We start from the raw sequence: 26,601 nt of genomic DNA, 5'->3' as shown, positions 1-26,601 counted from the left end.
AATTGTAGCCTGTTACACAAAACCATTATGCTATAGAAAGCTATTTTAGAAGCTTTAAGCATAAGGAGTAAGGAGATTTCTGTAATATCCTGTGCTACTCTGGTGTGTCCCAGCTATGAGCCAGAGGTAAGCCTTCTGAAGGGTTAGATAAGTAAGAGGTGATTCAAGTTAATGAAAAAGTCTAGTCAGAACTCTGAGCTTTTGTGTGGTTAGGGTTTGCATAATTAGAAAGTACACGATTTGTTTCATTACTGACACGAATCAGTCTTTCGCATTAACTTGATTAGCTTGAATAAGTCAGCATGGTCTGTTCAGAGCTAGGGACTCTCTGTCTCTAACATGGCAGCATTTCTGACTACTATTCCATCTTATAAAGCTTTTTATTTTCTATAAATATCTTCATTCATAAGAGAAAACCTTAGTCTTGATGTTAACAATAGCAACACATTATGCTATTTATATAGATGAGATTGGCTGTGCACACCAGCTTGAAGCATGAATTTCGTTGCATGATTAATACTGATATGATGAAAAGTTGCTAAATTGATGGGTGGAATCAGTAGAATTTTTTTGTTGTTTTGGTTTTATCATTAAGTAAATGTATTATTCTCAGTGTAACTGTCAAATCAAGGCAAAAGAAATCATAGAATCTTATAATAGTTAGGGTTTGAAAAGACCTTAAGATCACCTAGTTCCAACCCTCCGCCATGGACAGGGACACCTCACCCTAGACATGCTGCTCAAGGTTCTGTCCCACCTGGCCTTGAACACTGCCAGGGATGGAGCATTCACAGCTTCCTCGGGCAACCCATTCCAGTGCCTCACCAGCCTCACAGTAAAGGATGTCATGGTTTAAGCCCGGACAGTAATTCAGAACCATGCAGCTGCTCGCTCACTCTTCCCCTTCTTCTCCCACAACTTCCGGAGGGATGGGGAGGAGAATCAAAAGAATGTAACTCCCATGGGTTGAGATAAAAGCAGACCAGTAACTAATGTATAACACAAACCACTGCTGCTACCACCAATAATAATAATGATGAGGGAAATAACAAAGGGAGAGAATACATTTGCTCACCACCTGCTGGCTGGTATCCAGCCCAACCCCTGCAGCTATCTGGGCCTTCTGGGTAACTCCCCCCAGTTTATATACTGGGCATAATGTGCTGTGTGGTATGGAATACTCCGTTGGTTAGTCTGGCTCAGGTGTCCTGTCTCTGCTTCATCCCAGCTTCCTGTGTCCCTCCTCACTGGCAGAGCATGAGACTTACTCGGAGTAAGCATTACTTAGCAACAACTGAAACATTGGTGTGTTATCAGCGTTGTACTCAGACTAAAGTAAAAACACAGCACTGCATCAGCTGCTAAGAAGGAAAAAAAATGACTGCTACAGCTGAACTCAGGACAAAGAACTTCTTCCTTATATCCAACCTGAACTTCCCCTGTTTATGTTTGAACCCATTGCCCCTTGTCCTATCACTATAGTCCCTGATGAATAGTCCCTCTCCAGCATCCTTGTAGGCCCCCTTCAGATACTGGAAGGCTGCTATGAGGTCTCCACGCAGCCTTCTCTTCTCCAGGCTGAACAGCCCCAACTTTCTCAGCCTGTCTTCATATGGGAGGTGCTCCAGTCCCCTGATCATCCTCGTGGCCCTCCTCTGGACTTGTTCCAACAGCTCCATGTCCTTCTTATGTTGAGGACACAGGAACTGCACACAATACTCCAAGTGAGGTCTCACGAGAGCATAATATAGCTTTGTGTCCCTTTCATGCTTCATTAGAAACACCCTCAAGCATGATTATACGGAGGCAAAGGACAAAGAAAGAAAATGACTGCCATGTCTTCAAGAAGATTGCTTCTTTCTGGCCAGGGCAGTACTATCCAGAGAGCTCCTCAGCTTTTTTTCCTCTTCTTTCTCCACACATTTCATGTTTTTTCCCCCGAAGTTGTGCCAAATATTTTCTCAAGACAAAAAGGCAGTCTGATCTCAGATTGTCTCTCAGGCAGCAGTGCAGTGCGGAAGAGAAGATGTTTTAATCATGATAGCTATGTGCTTTTTGGGTTTTACTAAGTTCTGTCATTCACCAAGAAACTATTGAGTATTTTTGGAAAAGCAAGATTCAAGCTTTGTTTTGCTTCTTAAATCCAGAAAGAAACAAAGACATGAAGTGAACACCCACACATGCGGTGATACAGTGCTCCTACTGCTCTTCATATGCAGAGAGATATTGTAGTTAAGAACATATTCCTTGCTTTTTATTACAGTATTAGACTGCTTTGGAGTAACAAAACTCACTGACTGGAAACTGTCCTGGTTTTGTCTGGGATAGAGTTAATTTTCTTCCTACAAGCTGGTGCAGTGCTATGTTTTGGCTTTAGTCTGAAAACAATGCTGGTAACACACCAGTGTTTTAGCTGTTGCTAAGTAATGCTTACCCTGATCCAGGACTTTCCAGTCTATCCTGCTCTGCTAGTGGGGAGGGGCACAAGGAGCTGGGAGGGAGCAGAGACAGGACACCTGACCTAAACTAGCCAAAGGGGTATTCCGTACCACAGCACGTCACATGCCCACTACATAAACTGGGGGAGTTGCCCGGAAAAGGCTGATTGCTGCTTGGGTTGGACTGTGTATCAATCAGAGTGGTGAGCGATTGTGCTTCACTTGTTTAGTTTTCTTCTTTCTTTTCGCTTTTAGTTATTTATCTCTCTCCCTGTTATCTCCCTTATCATTATTAATATTATATTGTACTTTCTTTTAGTTATTAAACCGTTCTTATCTCAATCCGTGTGTTTGCATTCTTCTGATTCCCCTTCCTGTCCCGCCTGGGGAGGGGGAAAGGCAGGGGGTGAGTAAGCAGCTACGTTTGCTGGCTGGGTTTAAACCACAACAGAAACCAAAAGTAATGCAGCTGCTCATGACCAGTTTCTGTGTTCTCTTGTAACTGGAATAACTTTGCAGAAGAGGAGGATTTGGTCGTTAGTGAAGGAAAATCTATAGTTTCAAGAATTAAAGGAGAATTGAATGTGGAAGTTTTAACATCTGCCGTCAAGGAGCCACAATGTATACTGTTTTTAACTGTCTGCCTGGAGATTTACATTGTAAATAATTGAATTGAAAAAATGTTTTTATTTATATGTGCACACAAAAATATTTTATATCTTTTGTGTTGCATTTTTAAATTGATATTGTTGCCTTTATATATGCAGACTATATGTGCATGCTTTTTAAAACAGACATTTCTTCACTGTTTTCACAGCAAACCCAAGGAACCAATGTTCAGTGCAGGTAGGAACTTTTTTAAATTTTTAAGCAGATAACAATTGTGATAACATAATAGTATTGGGGTTTTGTTTTGTTTTCTGTGGATGCCTAAAAACTGGCATTGGGAATCTAAACATGATACTTAGAGGCTGATGATGACATACTTTTAAAAAAGTTGATTATTTTGCACTAGGTTTTATTAGCCTGATGCAGACGTTTATTGTATAGTTGTTAAGTAGAAAAAGGCCATGTCTTCTTATCTCAAATATGTCTTCCCTTTCAAAGCAATATTAAGGCTGTTAGTTACAGCATATGCCAGGTTCCAGCTATGATACAGTCATGTTAATTTAGTCATAAAAGGGAGCCCTCAAATTCTGTTCAAGAATGCCACATCTGTCCCAGTGCCTTATAATAATAAAACTTGTCAAATTACAAAAAAAAAAAAAGTTTTTGTTACTACACTTTTGGAAATCTATCTTTAATTTGAAAATCACTTCATTTTTGCCCAATTACATATTGTCTCTGCAAACAGATGTTGAAAATTAAACAGTAGGTGTAAGTGAAAGTGGTTTGTCCTTGTCATTAGACAGTTGCATAGTTTTGAACAATCGTGATAAAGATATGAAGCTGAATAGTGTATATGTAACAGTTACTTTTGTTCAGAAAAACCAAGGACAACTAAAATAAAAGCTTTCTTTTAACAGAATAAGGAAGGAAAAAAACCCTGTTGATTTACCAGATATTTTTGTAATCATACAGTTTTTCATTCATTAAGCTGAAAAAGTAGAAAATCTTCTGTTTAGTGCACTGTTTGATCATCATCTAACAAAGCTCTTAAGCCAAACTTCAGGGTTTAGTGTAATTGATTTTGAACTCAATAATGTATAAAACTAAGTACATACTTGAGTCTCTTGTGAGAATAGAATCATGGTTCATGTCGCTTTCATGAAAACTGTTGGTTTAGAAAAAGAAAACTGATTTGCACAGAATGTACTCTTCTTATGTAACATTTCTCCTTCCCTTGCACCATATAAGCAAGATGTTTCAGAAGGTATTCTGGCACTTTATAGATAACGATCATTAATTAAAGATATGTGACACTATTAATACCCTTCTCACCCGGATGAAATTCCTACTGAAATTAATGTTGTGGGGTTCTTTCTTTCCTAAGAAAGTTATGCTTGGTATTTTACTTACTTTAAGCATATAGTTACATAATGGAGCCTAAGCCAGTATTTTAATGATAGAAGAAATAAACAGAGCCCCTAGATGGAGGAAAATGGTTTTGACTGTAATTAACCACTTTATGGCATGGAGTATGGCTCAGGGTTATGTCAAGCACTAGGTTAGCTTCCTGCAGAATATAACTGGACACCCTGTAGAGCAGGTATTTAGTGAGTTTATTGTATTCAAACACATCTTTATCTAGCCCTTCTGTCTCTGTCTCTGTAATCACAAGGGAAGCGCCGTGTGACACACTGCAAAGGTAGGCTTAAATTCCAAAACCTCATAGCTCTCGAAGCAAAATGGTGCTGGTGGGATAAAAGCTCAGTGTATAAACATCTATTTTCTAACTTGTGCACATTTTGCAGTGTTAAAACTTTTCTAGTTCTTCTCAATGAAACAAAAATATTATGCCATATATAATACAGTCTGCTGAATTATAGCCCTCAGGTGCACTTCTGTAATAATAATGGGTTATAATTAAATTCCTGTGGACTTATTCCGAAGAATTTGAATTAGGAAAAAAAAATGTTGAGAGAGCTATATGGCAACACGTGGATGTTCACTGTGTTTGAAATGGCGTTCTGCACTTCTGCTGAAATTCATATAGAATTTGCCCCATTGTTGGCTGTTCTGCTGTTAGCCTAACATGATTATAGAAGCCTTGGTTTTTCCTGTGCTTTTTCTTACTGAGTAGACTGTAGATTTTTCTGAATGTTGAATAAACATACCTAGGCCTCCAACTAATTCCCCAGTGCTTTTTGCTTAGTGTGATAAAGTAGAAGTACATTTGGTAAACATACCGTATTGTTTTCTAAAGCTTTAACTTTAGTGTAAATGTGCATATTTGATGCATGTTTATGTCTGTGATAGAATCACAGATTTATTTTGCTTTTTAGCAATAGCTAGATGCTAACAGTTTTTCCACTAATCAGCATCTTTCAGCTTTGCAACAAATCTAAAATTTCACAAGGCAAAGAGTGTTTGTTCTCAAGGCAAAGTCTCTTAAAGAGTCTCTGCCTATGTGTATTCTTTGTACAGTTTTATGCCTGCAAGCAGTAGTGGTCTCTTTTGCAGATTCTACTGGCATTCATGTGCTTTCTTATTTCAGTTCAGTAGCTGTTAAGCTTTTCAGTTATTTTCCACAACAATTTCAAATTTACAAAGTTGCAGATGTAAAAGATACATTTGTCTGAAAGTTTCATTATTGGTCTGTCTTTGTAGTTTAATGATTGTCTGTCCTTACATCTGTATCTTCACATTTAGAACTTTGCTGTCTTAAACTTAGCTAAGAAAAGTACAATGAAAAGTATGTATGTTGATTATGAAGATAATATATTTGGAATAGTGTAAAAAAATAAATACAGATCGAATTAATATTACCAAAAATTTGAAATAAATATGCAGTATGTATTTCTATACCCAACCTAGTTAGCCTAAGTTCTTCTTTATACTTAGGGGAGAGAGAGAGGCATTCTGAAGGTATTTATATACTTGTATAATTTACTATACTTGCTTTTGGATGTCTTCTTCAAAACGTGATTAATTTGTCCAAAAGTACCCATTTCTCCCTACTTAATATAGAATTTTGAGTGACTAGGTCAAATACTTTCACTGTAGATGGCTAAATGCAAGTTTTGAGTCCCGTAAGTTTCAGGTGAGAAAAGCAGTTCAATGAATTAAGCTTTTGTTCATTCCTAGACTGATAAGCACAGTCAGTGGTTGTCAGTGCTGAAAATCTATTGACTTCCAGTGCACCAGTATCAGTAGTCTTGGCATGTGTTTCAAGCTCATTAAATAGATGTTGCATGCGCATTTGAATAGTGCTGTAATGCTCTGCTATTTAATGCTTTACCCTCTATATTTTATTTTCCAATGCAGATCTATTAAATTTTTAAAAACAGTTCCAGTATTTTAGCATTTTAACAGGCATCTTAAGCTCCAAAAATCTGTCACTATTATTTCACCATCATCATCATCACTGCTTCTTTTTATCATTCAGTTTTCTGTTGATTTCCTTGTATGTATGAATTCTGTAAATGAAACTAGAGAGCCCTAGCTGTAACCTTACTGTGACAGATTAGTTAGATCTCTTTCCCACATGAATTGGTCTCAAGACAAAATACACATATATTTAGGTATTAGAGCATAGCTATAACGTTTATTTGTTCAACCAATAATTTGTATTAATTTAGTGAGGGTTTGTAGAGTATGCCTATTTCCAATTAAAATAAAGTCTTAGCTTTCAAATTAAAAAAAAATTGATATAGTTGTAGTGATATTTAACAATTCATAGCATAATTTTAGCAGTCCTAAATTGTTTAATTTTTTTTCATTTACGTGATTTTGTTACTTTTGCCCTTCCATTTCCTCTGTGCCCACGATTATTCTGTCTAGTAACTCTACAGATGTCACTGACTCCAAAACTGCTTGAGTCGCATGAGAACAAGGCTGAACCCCTTGATCTGCCGATGGAGCAGCAAGAGCCAGCACGTTCTGAATCTGGACAAACTTCACCAGAAGTTCACAGGACACCCACTTTGGCCTTGCCAGTTCCCAAAAGTCCTAGTCAGACCTTCATGGCATTTCCCAGATCTCCTAGTTTTATAAGCCCCATGAAGTCCCCAAGTCAGTACTTCCAGATCTGTTATTAATCTTGCTTCTCTCCCCCAAAAATATTTCTTACCAGTTCAACACATTACTTCTAGTATTTTCTTCTAGAACTGTTCACTTCTGTCAGCCAATTCAGTTTTTGTAGCTTCTCTCCTGTATGTCATTTTCCTTTCTTTAAATGTGCTGTCAATGTTGTCATTCCTTTTTTCAATGTTTAGTAATACTTAAAGCATGTGTCTTTTCTGCATGTACATCAGCATGATTCCTTTTACTAACTGTTTGTGTTCCTTATCCTCGAATGTATCTCTTAACACTGTATCAAGTGTAAAGCATACTTTACACTGAGATGCAAAGAATGCGACTGCGTTTTGGAAAATACTTTAGATGCTGATGCTCAACTGTAAATATTGATTAAAAAATAAAATTAATTTAAGTGGCATTTCTGCGTTAATTGTAATCTTTGAAGTTTTCCCCTTATTTTTAGTTTTTTAAAAATGTAATATTGTAACATTATTTTTCACCAAAAAAGTTTTGATTTCAGTCCTTTCAGTTTTGTAGTCCTTCATGACATTGTTTAATTCTAATTCTGCTGCTCAAAATATTTAGAGGAAAAGGGACTTTGAATGTTCAAAAAAAATCTGTTTAGTTATTATGATTAGGAAAAAAGAAGTACTGCTTAATTTCTAAGTTCGAGATTGCATGTTGTTCTGTAATTGTAACACACCAGACTGTTAAATGGGAAGGGGTGGAGGAGCATGGGAGTTCTCCACTGATGGGTTTTTTGTGTAACATTAAGCATTTCTGACCTTTTGTAGAGGAAGGATACGTAAAAATGTTTCTTCGTGGACGTCCTGTTACCATGTACATGCCCAAAGAGCAAGTGGAATCTTATAATTTGGAAGCAAAAGTAGAACTACCAGCCAAGAGGCTTAAGCTGGAATGGGTGTATCCTTTCTGTGCTAGAGGACTACTGGAAATCAGTAATTTCTTAATGATTTGTTTTAAAGAGTTTTAAATAGTTATTCAAGCTGAAATGCGGCAAAATTAAGCTCATGGGTTCAGTTCATTACTGAAGCAACATTCCAATGTAAATAGGTGTTAGTTTCTTGAGTCTGCAGTTCTATACCTTTGTGAAGTAAAGAGTGGCAGTTTAAAGATTTGGCTTAAATGTTGCCTGAAGGTTAAGTCTGAAGCATGCCAATTAGCTGAAGATTAAGCTAGGCATATTGCAAGAATGTAGTGAGCTGTGATTATTAATTAAAGTATGCATAAAACAAGCTCAGGTTTTTGCTGATTTTCAGCAGTAATCTGTTGTCTTAAACTGTTTTATAAAATGTGCACCATTGGCTTTTAGAGGAAGCTATAATCAACTATAGTACTAAAATAAGCCCTCAATTGAAGAGTGTTTTGCAACCGATAGGTGCTTAGCAATAAAATTCATAAGCTACCATATATAAAATAGTGTTTGAATTTAGATATTAAACTGTGTTTAAGCACCAGAAACAATAAACAACCAGAATTTTCCACTGACTTCTATGAGTGGACATAATTATAGCCTTTTTAAGAAATCTGCATTTCATTGCATACAGAAATCTTCACATTTCATTTTTAAATGTAAAAAGAAAATACGTTCTTCATTGAAAAAAGGAATATTTCAGCTTTGTATAAACTTAATAATAGATTATCTGAGATAAACTATGAACACAATAAGATCTTAGTCTACTTATAATATTTGCTCTCTTTAGAGAAATGAATTCTTCATGAGGTTTTCTATTTTAAGAAAAAGATTTTTTTTTTTTTGATCCTAAACAGTGCAAATAGGAAGTTGCTTTGTCTTCATAAAAAAGAAGACAGGCTGTATATAGTCTTTTTTGGAGTTGTTTAAATAGAACTGCATGTGGTTTCAGAATGCACACAGAGAGTTTCCAAAAGTCCCATTGTATTCACTGGAGATTAATGACAGATTTAGTAAAACTATTCTTGTCATTTCTGTTGCAGCTGAGCCTGTAGGTTCTACCCCACTCTGCTGGAACTGCGTAGATAATGCATACAGAAATAACTAAAGATTAGTTAAAACTCCCAAAAATCCATAAAATTAATAAACCAGCTGAGATTAGAATGAGAAATACTCCATGAAGCATTTTACCATCTAATTGTTGTACAGGCTCACTCTGTATGTTGCAACATAATTAAATGATGTCTCTTTATACTTGTAAGGGGCACCTTGCTTAGGGGGCCTAAGGATGATATAGGAGGAAGTGTCATGATGCTTGCTGAAACAGCAAAAAAACCAACCAGGAAACAAACCAGATTGTTAGTAGTGTGTAGGTGGCAGCTGAAGTTAGAATTTCAAGCTATTATAGAAAGTGATAATTAAAGTAGGTCATAATTTCAGTCTCATTGATTTCTCACTTAAGCTTACTTAAGTAGCTGAATAGTTGCCAGATGGAGTATTATTATTAGTTTGAATATTCATATGTCCTTTCTGGTGTGGATCTGTATACCCAGCAGAATCCTATATGTAAAGGTTGTCTCTGAATCAAGAAGGTATGAATTAATAAAATGATCTAACTAACCCTAAATAGCTACTGAGGAGGATGCATATTTTTCCAAAAATACCATGCAAACTTTTTCAGATTTATTTGCAGTTAAAACCAATCATAATGTCCATACTTAAAAGTTATGCCCAATGTAAAGGTGTATGAAAGTATATGGAAGTTATAAATATATGAAAGATGTTTTAAAAAGCCCCAACAAACAAAGCAAGCCCAAAACAAAAACCCAAAACAATCAACAACAGAATAAACCAATCACCACCAAAAAAAGAAAAAAAAAAAGAGAAAATAATGCCCGATTTACTGACTATAATGATGAGAAGAAAAGTTGGGGAGAGAAGCATAAAATAATTTGAGGAGAAAACCTACGAATACTGCAGGCATTTGTTCCAGTTAAATTGGGGAAGCTGAGCTGTTTGATTGGATGGTAACCAAAGTGGAGTAGGAGACAAATCTTTGTAGCAGACAAATCAGCCTGGCTGTGGGATTACAGCCAGAAATGCTTTATAATGTAAAAATGGGGACAGAAAAACAGGATATTGGAGGTGAGATGGACAAATGGAAAGGGAAAAGCAGACTGTAATGGGAAACAGGAGGATGAAAATCTAATGTGTATAGGTTTCGGGGCATACCTTAACCATAAAAGGGTTTTACGGTCATGTTAGCAGGTATCTGGGTAGGCTGAAAAAGGTTAAGGGCACATCAGATATAATCAGACATGAAGAAACAAATGCTGAGTGATGAAGCGTGAGGACTGGAGCAGAGGTGGTAAAATCTGAGTGAGAAATCAGCACTGGGAACATCGGGATGGGAGCAGTGGTCTGCACAGATCCATTTGAGACCAGCTCAGTTGGCAAGCAGGAGGTTTGAAACAAAAGCTGCAGGCCAGATGAAAATAAAAGGTCAAGATAACATTTCCTGAAGTGACAACTTACCAAATCCAACTTGGAGCCACTGAATCAGAGTGTGGGAAAGAGTGAGGAGAAGGAGAGATCAACCCCAGGAGTTTGCATCTGAGAAAAAAGGCTGATAGAAAGAAACTGAGTGTTTGACAACAGCAATCATGCGAAGGGTTGAATGCAGCATTGTTCCCCTCAGGAAAAAGTGCAAAGAAAGGGGATTTTCCCTAAAGAATGTAATCTTTCCCATTTAATAGCTATTTTTATGCATTGAGATTTGTTCTTTATGAATGTCTGTATAATATTTTTACTTCACTTTTTAAAAAAGTTCACTTTGTTACGCTAGCTTCAACTGCTTGTTCATTATGAACTTGATTATATATTGTTGAATTATGGGTATCTTATGTTGGCTTCAGTTGGTAATGGTATCTGGCCTTATAGAGAAAAATGAATTTAAACAAATATTGTCCAGCAATGTAGAGTAGTTAACTCTGACCACTACAGATAGGTTCAAAATTGATAGTGAATGCTTTGTAATTTGAAGATATTGCTGTTTCCATGTCTTCAAATTTTGGTACCTTGAACTTGAAGGAACTTTGGCTGAAGTATTTCAATTTGTGAGTCCAGAAGCTGTATTTTTGAATGCTCATCTTAATGGTTGGTATGCAGCACTACTTCTGCATTTACTGGGAAAGAAACAGCAAGCTGTTACTTCTAAATTTAAATAAGATAACTATTGACTTTGCTTCTTGAATAATGTTAACATAAGAATTTTACCTTGACTGAGTTATTATTGACCACAGAGAATAGTGCACAAGTATCTTCTTAACATCATATAATTGGGGTTTCAGTACTTCTCCATATATTTATCACAGCCAGTTTCTCCATACTGACTGAATTAGAATGCACTCGTGTTTTGCCAGAATTCTGCTAATGCTGTTTCTCTCAGTTCCCGTAAAAAATGAAAGCCAAAATAGTTTTAAGTCCCTAATGACTCTTCAGAAGAATAAAACTACATAATTTGGCTGAATTAACATTCAGTCTAAATGAGATTGTATCTGGATTAATTCCAGTTATTTCATTGGATTAATTTTAGATTAGTGTTGATATGACTAACATCAGAATCTGGGCCACTGCCTTTGAAATACTATGAAAATAAATTGGAAGGGGTGATGTAACCCTTTTACGGTTTTGTATCCATCTGGCTGGTAATGCCCAGAATAATGAAATCAATCAGCCTGCACACAGGATAATGCCATCAATCCGAATGTAATGCAGGGAGATGTAGTGAATGACTTACTAGCGTTTCTGTCAAGTCTAAATTTGTATTTGAATTGGTCAAGCAGTGTAAATAGTAAATACACTTGGGACAAAATTAATATTCCCTTAGTCTGGCATTTAGCAAATTCCGGAGGATAGGAAAGGGATAGTATGTCTACAAATTACTGTCTTGTTTACCATGTGTTTTCTGTAAGACAAGTATAGGTTTTCAGTAACTCACTAGGTCTCTGTTCTAGTAAGGAAAAGAGTTGTGAAGGCTGGCAAGTGTTAAAGTTGTGCTCAAGCCAAGAGGTGCAGACTTGAGGAAATAGAGGGGCAGAGAATCCATTTTGGTTTTCATTATTTTTAACATTCTGCATTGGTAGATAATGTTGTTGCAGCTTGACCGACATGCTAGCTATGGATATAGGGGTCGGGATTGCCGCAGTAATCTCTATCTTCTCCCAACGGGCGAAACTGTATACTTCATCGCATCTGTAGTCGTGTTGTACAATGTTGAAGAGCAACTGCAGAGACATTACACTGGTCATAATGATGATGTGAAGTGGTAAGTCACCTAATAATCTTTCTTTTTTTCTTAACAAAACGGTATTCAGGGTAGTTTTACTTATTTTCATTACTGTGTTTTTAGGATGATTTAACATTAACTTCTTCAGACTTTTCTCCTTCGCTTTTTTAAGTGGGATTAAATTAAGTCATCTTCACCTGGGTCTGGGTTCCAGATACATGTCCTTTAGGCTCAGTCTAAACAATGAAACAGTTTTAATCTCATCTGCAGTCTTTGTTGTAGTCTTCAGGCATGTCTACATCATGGTAGATACCCTGTAAACTAGTTCTGAGGAGCCTGGTTTGTCTGCTGCCATGCAGGCATGCCAGCTTCAGCTTCAAAGTGATTTAGCTGTGTTGAAGTTTAGAAGATACTAGATACCAGGAAATACCAGTATCATTAAATTGAAATCTAAATAAACATGCGGTTTATCTTGACAGTATCAGTGCTCAAAAAGAGCATCCGGATTATGTGATGGTCTCTGATATATGAAGATAGTTTGACATCTTTCTTCAGATTAAGCATTATGAAACACCTGTTGTCCCTCAAAGCCAGATATAGACCTGATAATCTTGTGAGCATGTTTCATGAAATTGAATTATTTGTATAATCTAGTTGTTTTACAAGGAGATTTTAAACTTGGACCTGTTCCATCTCATTTCTTTCTTTCAAATTTTCTGACTCCTTAGATTATTTCAAAGCTTTCAGGTTTATTGGAAAGAGGATACCTCTCTGCATTATAAAGCTGAATGTATTATTGCCACAGTTCATTTTGCAGGGTACTTGGGCTCTAGAACTGTAAACAAAGCAGGTGTAGTGAAAAAAGAAATGTGAGGATTTAGGGCAAAAACAGACGTACTCCAGGCTTTAATACAAATTTTAGATTGTTTTTTTCTTAGAGACGTAAGTTAACATTGATCACAGTTTTAAAATATCAGTTTAATTTTAGAATCAAAATTCCTAATTTCTGTATCCTGTTCTTGCTTACTGAAGGACTTTTTCTACCTGAAAAGTATTAAGGGAAGTTGGTATCTTCTTATAAAATCATTGCACGTATCTGGTCAATAGTCTGAAGAGCAGTGTTTGAGTGGATACATCAGTTTAGTCTGGAAGATTGTCACTAGACAGCATTGACTGTACTGACCAGATCTCTGGAACCTCTGATTAGAAATGACCGAAATTAGATAACTAGCTCAAGCTGTAAACTCCTGGTAAAATAAACTGCTGTCATTCAAATCTTGGTGAGATGAATCCCAGCATAAGTGAGACTGGGGCTTGTTTGATACATGTTTTTGGGTATTAGGGCTGAAATTACTATCTTGTTTATAAGGAAAGAAGAGTTTTCTGAATAAAAGAGCATGAAAATTATTTTGTGAGTTCTGGGTTTATATTTTAAAAATGTTTAGATGTCTGCTGTGTGATTTATGTGACTAAAATAGGGCTATTTATTATAAGCTTATATAAGTTTGGCCTTTCTCCTTTTTTAGCCTGGCTGTCCATCCTGATAGGATCACTATCGCAACAGGTCAAGTTGCTGGGACATCCAAGGATGGAAAAGTGAGTGATTCCTTTGCTGACATATAGTTGCTTCTATTTCACAAGATTATGTTATTGAAAAGATACATGCTATATTCTTCTCATGTCGTAGTTAAATTGGTCTTACATTTTAGGACTGAAAGTAAGGAAAGATTAATTTGAAAATGGCTATTGCATGCTGTCAGTTACCTAATTCCATTATCAAGATTGGTCAGTGGTTACTGGTTCCGTTACTTTCACAGACTGAAGGTAAATTTGGAGATGGTTTCCAAAAGAGACATAAAAGGGTGAGGCTACAACAGAGATTTGAGAGGTCAGATGGATATTAGGAAAAGGAAGGGGAGGAGCAGAGATTAAACTGTGCAGTATACAACTTCATTTCTTACCACAGCTACCAAAACTAAAACATAAATAAAGATGGCTTTGAGTTATTTGCTGGGAAAAATAAAAGAAATTCTTGCCATCATCTAGGCAAGAATATTTTTCTCCTGTTATTAGCTGTGTTATTGTAAAGCTTAGCTGTAGGCTAGGAATTTATTTGATCAGAGTAAGGTGAAAATTGCTCTGAAGAGCTAAGACAAGTGAGAAAGAATTGAGTACAAGCAGAGGCAGGAAACGCATGAGGAAAGCAGAGTATGCAGCTGATGTCACAGCCAAGCTATTGTGATTTTTTTTGGTAGATGTCAAGGAAGAATTTTAGGATTAAAAGCTACTTTAAATGAGGAAAACAAAATCCCAGTTATGCAATATAAGGTTTATGCAAAGATAACTTAGTCAACTAGCATAAACTATTTAATTTTATTGTGTGTTGGAGAAGTTGCTGGTATGTATTTTTTTAACTTCAGAAATATAATTACCATTTTATGTGTGAAATAAAATCTGCAGATTTAATGTTTACACTTGAGGGGAATGTGGTATATAGGAAAGCTTATATAAAAGCCATTTATGTAACTAAGGTATTGGAGTGGCCTTGAATTGCTGTTTTCATGTATTTATTTATGTTAAGAGCAATTTCATTACTTACGAGCAAGAAAGACTTGATGGCTGTTGTGTTTTGTTTTGGTTTGGTTTTTTTTTTTCCTGATATTGTAATAAAACAAATTAATTTTATTTTAAAGGGCAGAGGAAAAGGACAAATAAAACACGTCCCTTGTTTTTTTTTCTGGCAGGGGTTGATGGCACTGTTAAACTCCTACTTTTAAAAGAAAATTTTATCAGCAATTCCTTCCTGGGGTTCCCTCTAGTGGACTTGAGGAGCATTTCTATCTCCATGAAACAGCCGGTGTGGGGCTCTGTGCTGTACAAGGTCAAAGACAGAGGGGAGGAAGGGGCAACCATGTAGCTTTCATAGGGAGTTGGATCTTGGATCGTTGTGTATAACTTGAATTTTATGTACAAACAGCAGTCTAGTTCTGATTACAGTTGTAAAGAAGAGTCTGAAGATACAGTTCTTTTTCACAGTCATTTGTATGACATGGAAATTAATGACATTTTAGAAATTCTTGAGCTTCTTTTTGCATTTCCTCTTTGATGTTCGCCAGAGTTGCTATATGGTTGCTACAATTTAAATTGATGGTCCTGGACCTACAAGTAAGTCTCATGGTGCAAGTTCATCAACAATTTTCACTTAATGAAGAATGTCTCAGTTCCTATTAACTTTAGTGAGCTAACCGGTATCACTGAGAGCTGACATGTTGTATACTTTAGATAGTCAGTCCAAGATACTGGTCCTAGGCACAGTAATCAGCGAATCAGTTATAGTGTATCTGTGCTGCCATGGGTGAACCTAGAGGACTTACGATCATTTTTGTATCTTAAATTGTGATAAAATTGGTGGGTTTTTTTTGATGAATTGCTATTTTAAAAATCCTGATAGGTGTTTTTTTTTTTTGCCACCATTGTTTCAGCTGGGTTTTTTTTTCTGCCTGTTTTATAGCAATTGCCTCCACATGTGCGTGTCTGGGATTCCGTAACTCTGAATACACTGCATGTCATTGGAATGGGTTTTTTTGACCGAGCTGTCACTTGCATTGCTTTTTCTAAATCTGTAAGTAAAGTGAATGAATAGTTATATTAAGAATCATTGCTGAAAAGGTCCTTGAAGTCTTTCAAATTTAGCTTTCTTGATCAAAACAAACTCCAAGATGTCTTTTCTCTTAGTTTCCTGTTTAGAGGAAGAAAGCTTGCAACCCAGTTGTTTCCAATAGTTTATGATGCTATTAAAGTTAGCAGTCTCAGCAGTCTCAGAGATATGTATTGTGCTTTTCATAATATGCAGTTAATTTCTTCAGGGACATAAAGTTGCAAAAAGATTTGTGTTCTTGAAATTTCAGTATCCTTACTGCATACTCTATCCGCATCCTTTAACCCCCTCACTATGCCTAAAAATGACTACTGAAAGACCTTTAGAATGGCCTGTACCACTGACTTTGAATTTTAAAAAATGGGAGCTCCCATAAGAGAAGCAAAATCTTTTGCTTGAAAGCAATAAAGGCATATGGATAAAGGATTGTAGAGAATTAGATTCCTGGTTTTAGCCTCTTGGCACCATCCTTTGAACTCTTCTCTATCAGGGAGGTAAGAAAAGATGACATAGGCAGAATTCAAGTCCCATATGAAAAGATAAGCCTGTAACCTGACATATGCAAGTATAGAAGCTCTCCATGTAGAACGGAATCCATAAGCAGTGTATAATGATGGTGTCTAATTAACAGCATTTTTAGAAAGGAGAGGGCTAAATGGTGTATTCCCTAGGCAAAATGTACTTCAGTAAGAGTTTCCACAACTACTTGAAATCTGTTGATGACAATATTATATAGAAAGTGGAAAATACGTGAGTGAATTGGGGGAGTTGGTGAAGAATACAAAGGTTAAAGCCAACACAGTTCAAGATGACCTTTGAAGGACAAATAAAAAGTAGTAACAAGGAAATACTCTGTAAATATCTCCCTGGAGGAATAAATAGGATTTAATGGAGGATTCCTCCTGGTAGATGCCAGAAGAAAGTGTTTAATATATTTTCTTTATGCTGTGATTTCACAGTTAGAGCTTGGCCAGTCTTGAGCATCACTTCCCATCCTGTAGCAGTACTGCTTATCTCATTTTAGACAGCCCTCTCTTCAGGCTGCTCAGTCCTGTCTCCATCCCATCTCTTGAGTTGCCTTGGCACAGTTATTCTTGTAACTGTTTCTAAAATGTGTATTAGGGGCCTGATTCATCAGGAAGACAACAAAATAACCTCATATAGAAACAAAATTAAGCAGAGTTTGCCTGGGTCTTCTTTTCTCCCAGTATTGATCTGTTCCACAAACAGGCTCACTTTATGATAGCCCAGACTTTTGTGGTGCCATAGCTCAAGAGGCAGCAGCAAGCAGCTGTGCTGTAGGTAGCAGAGGAAGGACTGTTTGCTGCCAAAGGATTGCTTGTGTAACCACAGCCTCAGTCTGTTCCAGAAACCTCATCTGCAGTCAAAGCTAATGCAGCTGATGACAGGAGGCTACAGAAATCATATTTGAGTGGGTTGGAAAACAATTAGGCATTAATTAATGGTTTATTCCACTGTAAACATGCAACTAGGAGTAAACACCAAAGGAAATTGGGAAAAATGGTCCAAAAAGTACCTTCCAGATACCTACTGTTTGGAAGAAAGGTCTGATGTTTGTACAGCAGTTCCCATCCCTAGTGAGACTGATGTCAGTCATTCTCCCTCAGTTCAGGTAGAAATCACAGTTGGAGTTCTTCATCTGGATTTTGGATTCACAGATATGAAAAATGGGTGCTAACTGGAAAATGTCTAGGAAATATGGTGCATGAAGAAAGATGAAAGTAATTAGGGCATTAAAATAGGAAAAGACTGATAATAGACAAAACTATCAAAAAAGATATCTATCAGGAATAAATTCTTTTCTGATTTTTTTATGATGACCGTTTATTTCTATATGAAGAGTGATGTTTTTCCCTGAGTCCATTCCAGATCTGAGAAGAAGTAATTGGATTACAATTACAAAAAAAGAACCTCAATATAATTATCAGAAAAAGCTTTTGTAACTGAATAGAAAATGATGTGTCATTTGCGTTTGTAATTTCTACCACTGGATGTCTCAAAAGAGATAACCTACATAATTCCTGACAAAGACTGCAGTTTGCATGAGTTCCTTTTCTGGATCTCTTTTTAGCCCTATTTTTCAATGAACTTATAAATTATTGTATTTCATGGAGATCTGTGGGATAACTTACTAGTATAATAATTAAAGTGTAAATAGATATATTTTCACCTACACCAAAGTATTTAATTATTTTGAATGTATATTTCTATGTTTCTCTTGCTGGTTGGGCTATGCATTAATATTTTCCATGTTCTTCCTCAGAATGGAGGAAGTAGCCTGTGTTCTGTGGATGACTCAAATGACCATGTGCTTTCTGTGTGGGACTGGCAGAAAGAAGAAAAGCTGGCAGATGTCAAGGTGTTGCAATAAGATATTTAATACTACTTGCTTGTATGTAGATCTGGATTTCTTGTCTAAAATGTCTTTCTATCTTAAACTTCTTGTGCCTTTTTAAAACTTTCATCTTATAAAAGGCAAAGAACATGAAGGAAGGGAATATTTTGTCTCTGTTGAGATTATCCCAATAGTTTGGGGTTTTGTTTTGAATTTTGCTATTGTTGTAATTTTAGAATTGATTAAAAAAGTCAAGGCAGCAATGATAACAGCATGCACATAAATGCAATGTCTTAAACTAATCTTTAAATGCATTAAACTAAACGTTTCATTACCTGACATGGTTTTGAAGGTTAACTTGTGATTCTAACTTACAAAATCCTAAAATCCTCTGACTTCAAAGTATTCTACCAAGTTCTGCTGTGTTAATGAATAGTTCATAATTTGTATTGTACTGAGATATATCGGTTTATGTAACTAGAGAACCATTTTATAGTGTTTGTTTTCTTTGAGTTTTAATTTTGATACAATGTTTTTCTTTTTCCTTCCAAGTGCTCTAATGAGGCTGTATTTGCTGCAGATTTTCACCCTACTGATACAAATATAATAGTTACTTGTGGAAAGTCACACCTTTATTTTTGGACACTAGAAGGGAATTCCCTTATTAAAAAGCAAGGATTGTTTGAGGTAAAGTATTTCCTTAATTTTATGTTAAGAGTAAGTGCTAATAACAACTGATCATTATAAACCTGAAATTTTGCAGCAGCTCAGGTTGTATTCATGGTATGGCACAGAGAACATTTCCATGGGTAAGACTTCCACAATAAAGTTCTGAAATACAATTAATGTTTTGTTCCCTGAATTCTTTTTCCCATACTCTTTATGCCAGGTTGCCCCCGTCCATCCTGTCCTGTTCTGTTCTCCCCTACATAAAATAAAATTACCTGAGGTTTTCTTTTTTTTTCTTATTTTTTTTAAATTTTGTCAGAAAAAACACTTGCAAAACCACATAAATTATGTGGATATGAATATTCTGTATGAATATTATTACCTTTTCCTCTCTTCTGCTCAGATACATACATGTATGTAATTCAAATACAGGTTGAGCTGCCCACCATTTGGTAAATGTAACTAATTTCAACGTCTTGATTTGGTTTTGTTCTTAAATATATATAAGCTCTATGGCAGTTGCATGCACAAGTGAGGATGTGTGCAGTGACTGCAGATAACTCCAATAGGGCTTAGTTAAATTGCTTGTGGAATCGTGGCTTGCAAGAATAGTCAAAGCAACTGTTTTGCATTGTCAATTAATATACTCTGTGTGAAATCAGGAGGAAATGCTGAGATAACATATTTAAATTTTGTTACATTTTATTTTATTTTTAATTCATTTTTAACTCCTAAGCTACTTGGACAGATTTCTGCCTCTGTTATGGTTCTGTTATTCTCAGTGGTTGTTGCTGAAGGAAAAGTGTGGTGGCCCTAGCTGAGAACAGTTCTTAGTTTGAGGGAGAGAGAGACTATACATACTGGTAGCCAACAAACGTTGTAAGTAATGTCCTTAGAAGCTACTATCTAGTCAGTTTTCTTTCTCGCTCTACATTGCACTCTTTTGTTGCCATCAGTATCTTAAATGCAGGGTGTTGAAGCAATGCTTCCTTTACTGAGATTTAAGATTCTTTCAGAAGATGATTTCTTAATTCTTATCTACAGCCAAACTCTTTAATAATATTTTTCTCCTAGAAACTTTGGAGTTAAAAATTACAGTAATAAAGCTTGTTTGCATCTTTGGCCATTTCTAAATACTTAAAGCCTTTAGTGTTATGCACAATTTGAGGGATTTGGTTTATCTCAGAGCATTCTTGATCTGATGTTAAAAGTTGGCAAGGCCTTATCTCTTGCTCTATCTGGAACTTGTAATTAAAGGGTGCAGGATTGGGCCACCAACCTCAGCTGATGCATCTTTTGCGCTTGCAAGGGTAAGTGTTTAAACTGTAGAAATGTATTTAACTCCTGTGTAGATATTTAAGTTATAATAGAGTTGTATAAGACTAAATTACTCAAGTGCATATTGTTAATATAAAAGGGTCGTGTGTTGCTGTGAGTGTATATTTTTCATAACCATGCAGAAACAAGAGAAGCCAAAGTTTGTCCTGTGTGTGACCTTTTCTGAAAATGGTGATACTATTACAGGAGACTCAAGTGGAAACATTTTGGTTTGGGGGAAAGGTAAGGCAAGATTTAAGCTACTAGTGAAATTGTAATACAGTGCTGTGAATTTTTACGTGAGTGCAGCCTCATTTTCAGAAGAATAAATTTTACATATCTAGAGTTCTTTCCCAAAACCAGTCCAGCAGATTATGTCTGGATTCTCCTCTATAAGCACCTAAAGAACTGGCAAAACACCTACCTGACTGCTAGAGCACAAAGTCCTATAGAATGTGCTCCCTACGGTCAAATGTTTAATCACAGAGCCATGCTAGCATGTATACCTTTTACTGATTTAAGAAATGCAGGAAGAGTTCTTTTCCTTAATCAGGATGATGGCAAGAAGCACTGTTAATATAACTGATGATAACCAGTCTCCTATACTATCACTCTAGAATTTGCAAAAATTATGCCTATTGACATACACTTTAAAACAGACAACAAATAGCTGTATTTGTTTTCCTAGAAAGTCAAACTAAAATATATGCAGATCTAATTGAATTCCTCAGCTTTATTTCAAAAGAACAGACGGATACGGTGAATGTCCTAAAACACATTTTCTAGTAAGATGCCTTTTTTTAGGCAGCAGAAGGCAATGCCTGCTGGAAGGCAAACAGCAGCAACATCCTAAACATGGATAGAAAGAAGTGGGATTTATAAAGTTGTTTCTTCTTAACTTGCATCAGCCCCTTACTTGTGCTAAACATAGTTAACCAAGCTTTGATGCAAGGTGCATATTTCAGTAATAGAATCATTGGTAATCATTTCTTTATACTTCATAATAGTAATGCTTCATTAGAGATATTTAATCTGATGTAGTTGGTTTTGAAAGTGTTTCGAGTCTAAGAACATACTTGAACAAGCCATGTTCAATAAAGAAATCCAGTCTCTTTCAGAGAGTGATTCAGCACTTTCTGCCAGGTATACAAAGACCTTGAGCTTAGTTGGGTTGTGGTGCAAGCTTGGCATTGGAAGGCTGTGGATATCATGGGAAGATAACAAGTGATCGGGTTATGGTTTCTTTGTTGATGAGATGGATAGTGCTACTGCAGTAGCAGATGTCAAATGGTTTAGCTTAAACACCCACAAAAAGGTTTAAATTAACCTGTTTTACTTTGTGTTTGAAATTCGCTGAGTGTGTATACGTTTAATTTTTGAGACTGGGGGAATGTGCTCTTAAGATGTACTACTTTGGTCTCTTCTTCAGGTCTGCATGTTTTGGTGCAACACTCCATGCCCACCATTATTATTTTTTAAATACAATCCTTGTCAGGTAGTAAAGAAACAAGGTGGGGAGATGGAGGAATATAAAAATGAGCTATTAAGCTGAGTATTTCAGTAGCAGTGTCTTTTCTCCTTCTATCCAGGTACCAACAGAATAAGTCATGCAGTTCAAGGAGCACATGAGGGTGGAATATTTGCACTGTGCATGCTGCGAGATGGCACGTTAGTATCAGGAGGTGGAAAAGACCGAAAGCTGATATCTTGGAATGGAAATTACCAAAAACTTCATAAAACCGAGGTAGTATCACCTATATTGAAGTTATTCTGCTACTCAAAATTAAATTTTAGCTGTCTACTGAAGAGAGATTTTTAAATAATAATTTTTTCTTATGGATATGTGTTCTGTGGGAAAGCAAATCAATGGTAAAGTGGAATATCATTTCAGTTATCAGGTGATTCTTGTGATAGCCTATTCACTAACATAGTATTTCCTTTTTAAGAACTATGGGAATTGGAAAAATCTTGTATTCATATTTCTCGTATTATTTCTTTCTTTGCAATTAATAAGGTGAGGTAATTTTTCACTTCAGAGTGTTACAATAGCAAAATGGTTTTGTAATTTCGTAGAATTATAGAACAGTTAGGATTGGAAAGGACCTTAAGATCCTTAAGATTCCAACCCCTCTGTCATGGGCAGGGACACCTCGCACTAAACCATGTCACCCAAGGCTCTGTCCAACCTGGCCTTGAACACCGCCAGGAATGGAGCATTCACAACTTCCCTGGGCAACACATTCCAGTGCCTCACCACCCTTACAGTAAAGAACTTCTTCCTTATAGCCAATCTAAACTTCCCCTCTTTAAATTTTAACCCGTTACCCCTTGTCCTATCACTACAGTCCCTAATGAATAGTCCCTCCCCAGCATCCCTATAGCCCCCCCTTCAGATACTGGAAGGCTGCTATGAGGTCTCCACGCAGTCTTCTCTTCTCCAGGCTGAACAGCCCCAACTTTCTCAGACTGTCTTCATATTGGAGGTGCTCCAGTCCCCTGATCATCCTCATGGCCCTCCTCTGGACTTGTTCCAAGAGTTCCATGTCCTTATTATGTTGAGGACACCAGAACTGCACACAATACTGCAAATGAGGTCTCACAAGAGCAAAGTAGAGGGGCAGGATCACCTCCTTCGACCTGCTGGTCACGCTCCTTTTGATGCAGCCCAGAATACGGTTGGCTTTCTGGGCTGTGAGTGCTCACTGCCAACTCATGTTTTTTCTCATTGACCAACACCCCCAAGTCCTTCTCTGCTCTGAATCTCTTCTCTGCCCAACCTGTAGCTGTGCTTGGGATTGCTCCAACCCAGGTGTAGGACCTTGTACTTTTCATGGTTAAACTTTACAAGGTTGGCATCAGCCCACCTCACAAGCATATCAAGGTCCCTCTGGATGGCATTCCTGACCTCCAGTGTATCAACCAAACCACATAGTTTGGTGTCATCAGCAAACTTGCTGCAGGCGCACTCAATCCCATTGTCCATGTCACCAACAAAGATGTTGAACAAGACCTGTCCCAACACAAATCCCTGAGGGACATCACTCATTACTGGTCTCCAGTTGGACCTTGAGGCATTGACCACAACTCTTTGCATGTGGCCATCCAGCCAGTTCTTTATACACTGAGTGATCCACCTATCAAATTGATGTCTCTCCAATTTAGAGGCAAGGATGGTGTGTGGGACAGTGTAAAAAGAAAATTTTAGATCTTTAGCAGCTGTAGTATCTTTTTTTTTTAACAGTGGTCCATCCCATCTTGCTTTAAAAACTCAAGAACACCAATAATTACATGAATCCTTATAATGTCCTCTCCTTACCATGTCCATATAACTTGTATCATCTTCCAAGGTCTTACGACTGTGATGGTCGCTGAAGATGATGCTGTTACAGATATGGTTTAATCAGTTCATCACTGACAGCTGAGGGAGTTAATACACCGAGGTCTGTAAGCAATAATGTAGTGAGTGATGGTGATGTGTAGTCAGTCCAGGTAGATTCTGATTTGTTTCCAGAGTGTCTGCTTTGTACTTATCTGGGATGTCCTGCTGATTCAGAGGGAAAAGCCTCACAAACTTGAAACTTTCAGCTACCACATAAAACGGCTTATTCTGTGCTTTTGCACACACAGCAGTTTGATTAGTGCCAGTCTTGTTGATAATGCCACCACTTTCAACAACTCCTTCAGCACCAATTAACACTAGGTCCACTTTCTCCATAATGTAGCCAACTGCAGCATCCAGAATCACAAACAGGAATGTTCAGCTTCCTCAGCAGGGCTTTTGCCAGTTTTTGCCCTGCTTGATCTGGCTGCAATTCAGTGACATAAATGCTGAATCACTTCTTTGCCTCAACAACTGCTTTCCTCTTTTGCAAAATGATATGAGGATTTTTTGAGGTTTTAGTACTTACATTTTTTCAGTAATTTCTCGGTTAGTGTCGGGTTTTATTTAAAAAAGAGATTCCAAAAAATTATTCAGTTGTTATGTAGAAACTTAAAAGACTAAAGCAGAATTTGTTTGGGCAGAACTGCATAGCTGTTTACATACTGAATGTAGCAGAAAAATCAGTGTAAAACTCTGAGGAAGGGTTTTAACTCTACTGTATGTTATTAAATGTTGCAAATATATGTGCAACTGGAATGACATGTCTGTTTTGGTAATTTAGTTTTTCACACAGCATTAGGTGTTTGCTGCTTGTGCTGTTTCTAACCATGACATCCTTCTTTTTCTTTTATTTGTTCATACAGTGGTATTCCTTGTTATTTTAAGTTTAAGGGAGGATGTAGAATTTTATATTTGAGATTGGCACTGACTCTTTCAGAACATAGGCTGCAATTAAAGAAACATTCATTGCAGGAAAGTACTAGTGTTACAAAGCCTGACAGTAGTTCTGAATAGAAATGTAGAAATATCACAGCTGCAATTAAAATATGATCAACACAGCATGAAGGAACTTCTGTTTGTTGAAATACTTGGTCTAACTGTGCAATATTCTGTAGGTAAGGTATGTCTTTTCTTGTAGAACACTAAAGATAATTATTGAGCTGATGCAAGTTGTTATAAACTTTTGAAAGTCAGGCATATATATTCGTTAATTTCTTCTCTCTGCAGCATTTATTAAAATGCATTTGCTAGGCCACATATCTCTAAATATAGGAACACTTGACAAATTGTCTGATTTATTTGTTTGTCTGTTATGACCACAGATTCCAGAGCAGTTTGGTCCAGTAAGAACTGTAGCAGAGGGAAAAGGGGATGTTGTATTAATAGGAACCACCAGAAACTTTGTCCTGCAGGGCACACTATCAGGAGATTTTTTCCCCATTACCCAGGTAAGCTGTTGCCTTATAAGAACCTTTCAAACTGTGTAATAGCAGTAAATTGCTTAAAGTTGTTTCATAGCCATGTGTCTATTTGCTCCATTATTGCAGTAATTTTGGCAATAATATTATAAATATGCATCTATCTAAGCCAACATATTTTTCTAATGCTTTAATATATAGTTTAGTAATTTTAATCCTGTTTAAACATGTTTGGTTATGATGGTGCTGTCCTTCTTATCAAGAATTATTTCTGCTTGTGTAGGGTCACACTGATGAGCTCTGGGGACTTGCAGTCCATTCCTCTAAACCTCAGTTCTTCACTTGTGGACATGACAAACACATTACACTCTGGGATGCAACCACTCATCATCCTATCTGGAACAAGATTATAGAGGTACAAATTTATTAAACACAACTCTGCTGTGACTTCTCAAGTAATTTAGGTTTTCAAAAGATAATTGATTAAAAATGTCTTAAAGTATTGAGGGGAAAAACAAAAGAGAGTAATAAAATTTGTTTTTCTGAAAATGGATGTAAAACTCTTAAAACCAAGAATTATAACCCTAGGTTATATGGATCCGTGTCCTTTATTATATAGAAATGTGGTTTTGGGGCCTTAAAACTCGTGTTGATAAGACTTTCTAAATATAATACATCTGCAAGAAGTGTATGCTGCTGCATCAGGTTGAAGCAGTCTTAAGAGAAGAGCATTTGCCAAACAGTCTTTCATAGTATCCCACTCCAGAGAGACGGACTTGGTAAATCATCCTTGCTTGGTGAATGTGGAAAACTGAATTTATTCTGTCTAACCCGGGTCATATGTTCTAAGGTACATATTTCTGTTGAGTTCTAAATTAATTGGAGAGACCAGATCGACACTTCTGGTGCCCCACAGATGGAGCCGTGTTTCCATAGTTCAGTGCCTCGGTTATAAAGACAGATTGGCCTGTAGCATAAGAACTTAATAGAAAGGAAAATAAAAGTAGTTCTTTCATTCTTCAAAAAAATAAAGGAAACCAATAATAGTAAGGGTTTGGTCTGAGAATCAGGCAGATAACTGCATTTTCCTACCTTCTAATAATTTTAGGGCTTAAGATGTATTAATGTGATTTGGACTCTCTCCCCTTCATTCTTTAAGAATACTGTAGTTGGGCCTCAAGGGAATGGTCAAACCTTGAGATGCACCAAAATATTAATGTGCTTGCCAATCTCTTGAACTGCTACCAGGATGTCAGATGCAAGATCGAATAGATAGCAGCACACTTAGGTTATGAACTTCAATAATAAAACATATTTTTGGAAACCAGTGAGCAGTTACAAACCAAGTTTTCCTGGACCTGTCTTGATAAACTCTCTAAGAAAAGATAACCCCATGCCTTTTTTTGTTCTGAAATACAACAATAATGGTGCACTGTATTGTACAGTAAGGAACATGAACAC

The 26,601-nt window shown here is 36.7% G+C and overlaps 1 protein-coding gene and 1 pseudogene across 15 annotated transcripts in view; one reads left to right on the top strand and one right to left on the bottom strand.

The window, feature by feature from the left end:
* Positions 1-26,601, top strand: part of EML1 (EMAP like 1) — a 133,904-nt gene that overhangs the window by 94,535 nt on the left and 12,768 nt on the right. For 4 of the 15 annotated variants that reach the window (XM_031049402.2, XM_034062234.1, XM_031049399.2 and 1 more), the window contains 13 exons: positions 3,256-3,284; positions 4,720-4,746; positions 6,882-7,112; positions 7,913-8,042; positions 12,230-12,379; positions 13,867-13,936; positions 15,852-15,962; positions 18,283-18,378; positions 18,907-19,041; positions 20,484-20,583; positions 21,930-22,084; positions 25,045-25,170; positions 25,424-25,555. In XM_031049402.2, the coding sequence (XP_030905262.1) occupies positions 3,256-3,284; positions 4,720-4,746; positions 6,882-7,112; positions 7,913-8,042; positions 12,230-12,379; positions 13,867-13,936; positions 15,852-15,962; positions 18,283-18,378; positions 18,907-19,041; positions 20,484-20,583; positions 21,930-22,084; positions 25,045-25,170; positions 25,424-25,555 (1,492 nt within the window). Of the gene's footprint in view, positions 1-2,565; positions 2,642-3,041; positions 3,060-3,255; positions 3,285-4,719; positions 4,747-6,881; positions 7,113-7,912; positions 8,043-12,197; positions 12,380-13,866; positions 13,937-15,851; positions 15,963-18,282; positions 18,379-18,906; positions 19,042-20,483; positions 20,584-21,929; positions 22,085-25,044; positions 25,171-25,423; positions 25,556-26,601 lie in introns of those variants that run through there. The other 11 variants (XM_031049404.2, XM_031049405.2, XM_005149544.3 and 8 more) reach the window with 9 other exon arrangements.
* Positions 23,724-24,556, bottom strand: LOC117436066 (translation initiation factor eIF-2B subunit alpha-like; annotated as a pseudogene).

This window comes from Melopsittacus undulatus, chromosome 4, assembly GCF_012275295.1.
Source record: "Melopsittacus undulatus isolate bMelUnd1 chromosome 4, bMelUnd1.mat.Z, whole genome shotgun sequence".
In the NCBI taxonomy this organism is placed as follows: Eukaryota; Metazoa; Chordata; class Aves; order Psittaciformes; family Psittaculidae; genus Melopsittacus; species Melopsittacus undulatus.
Note: the sequence above shows the minus strand (reverse complement) of the source record. Positions and strands in the feature narration are given on the sequence as shown.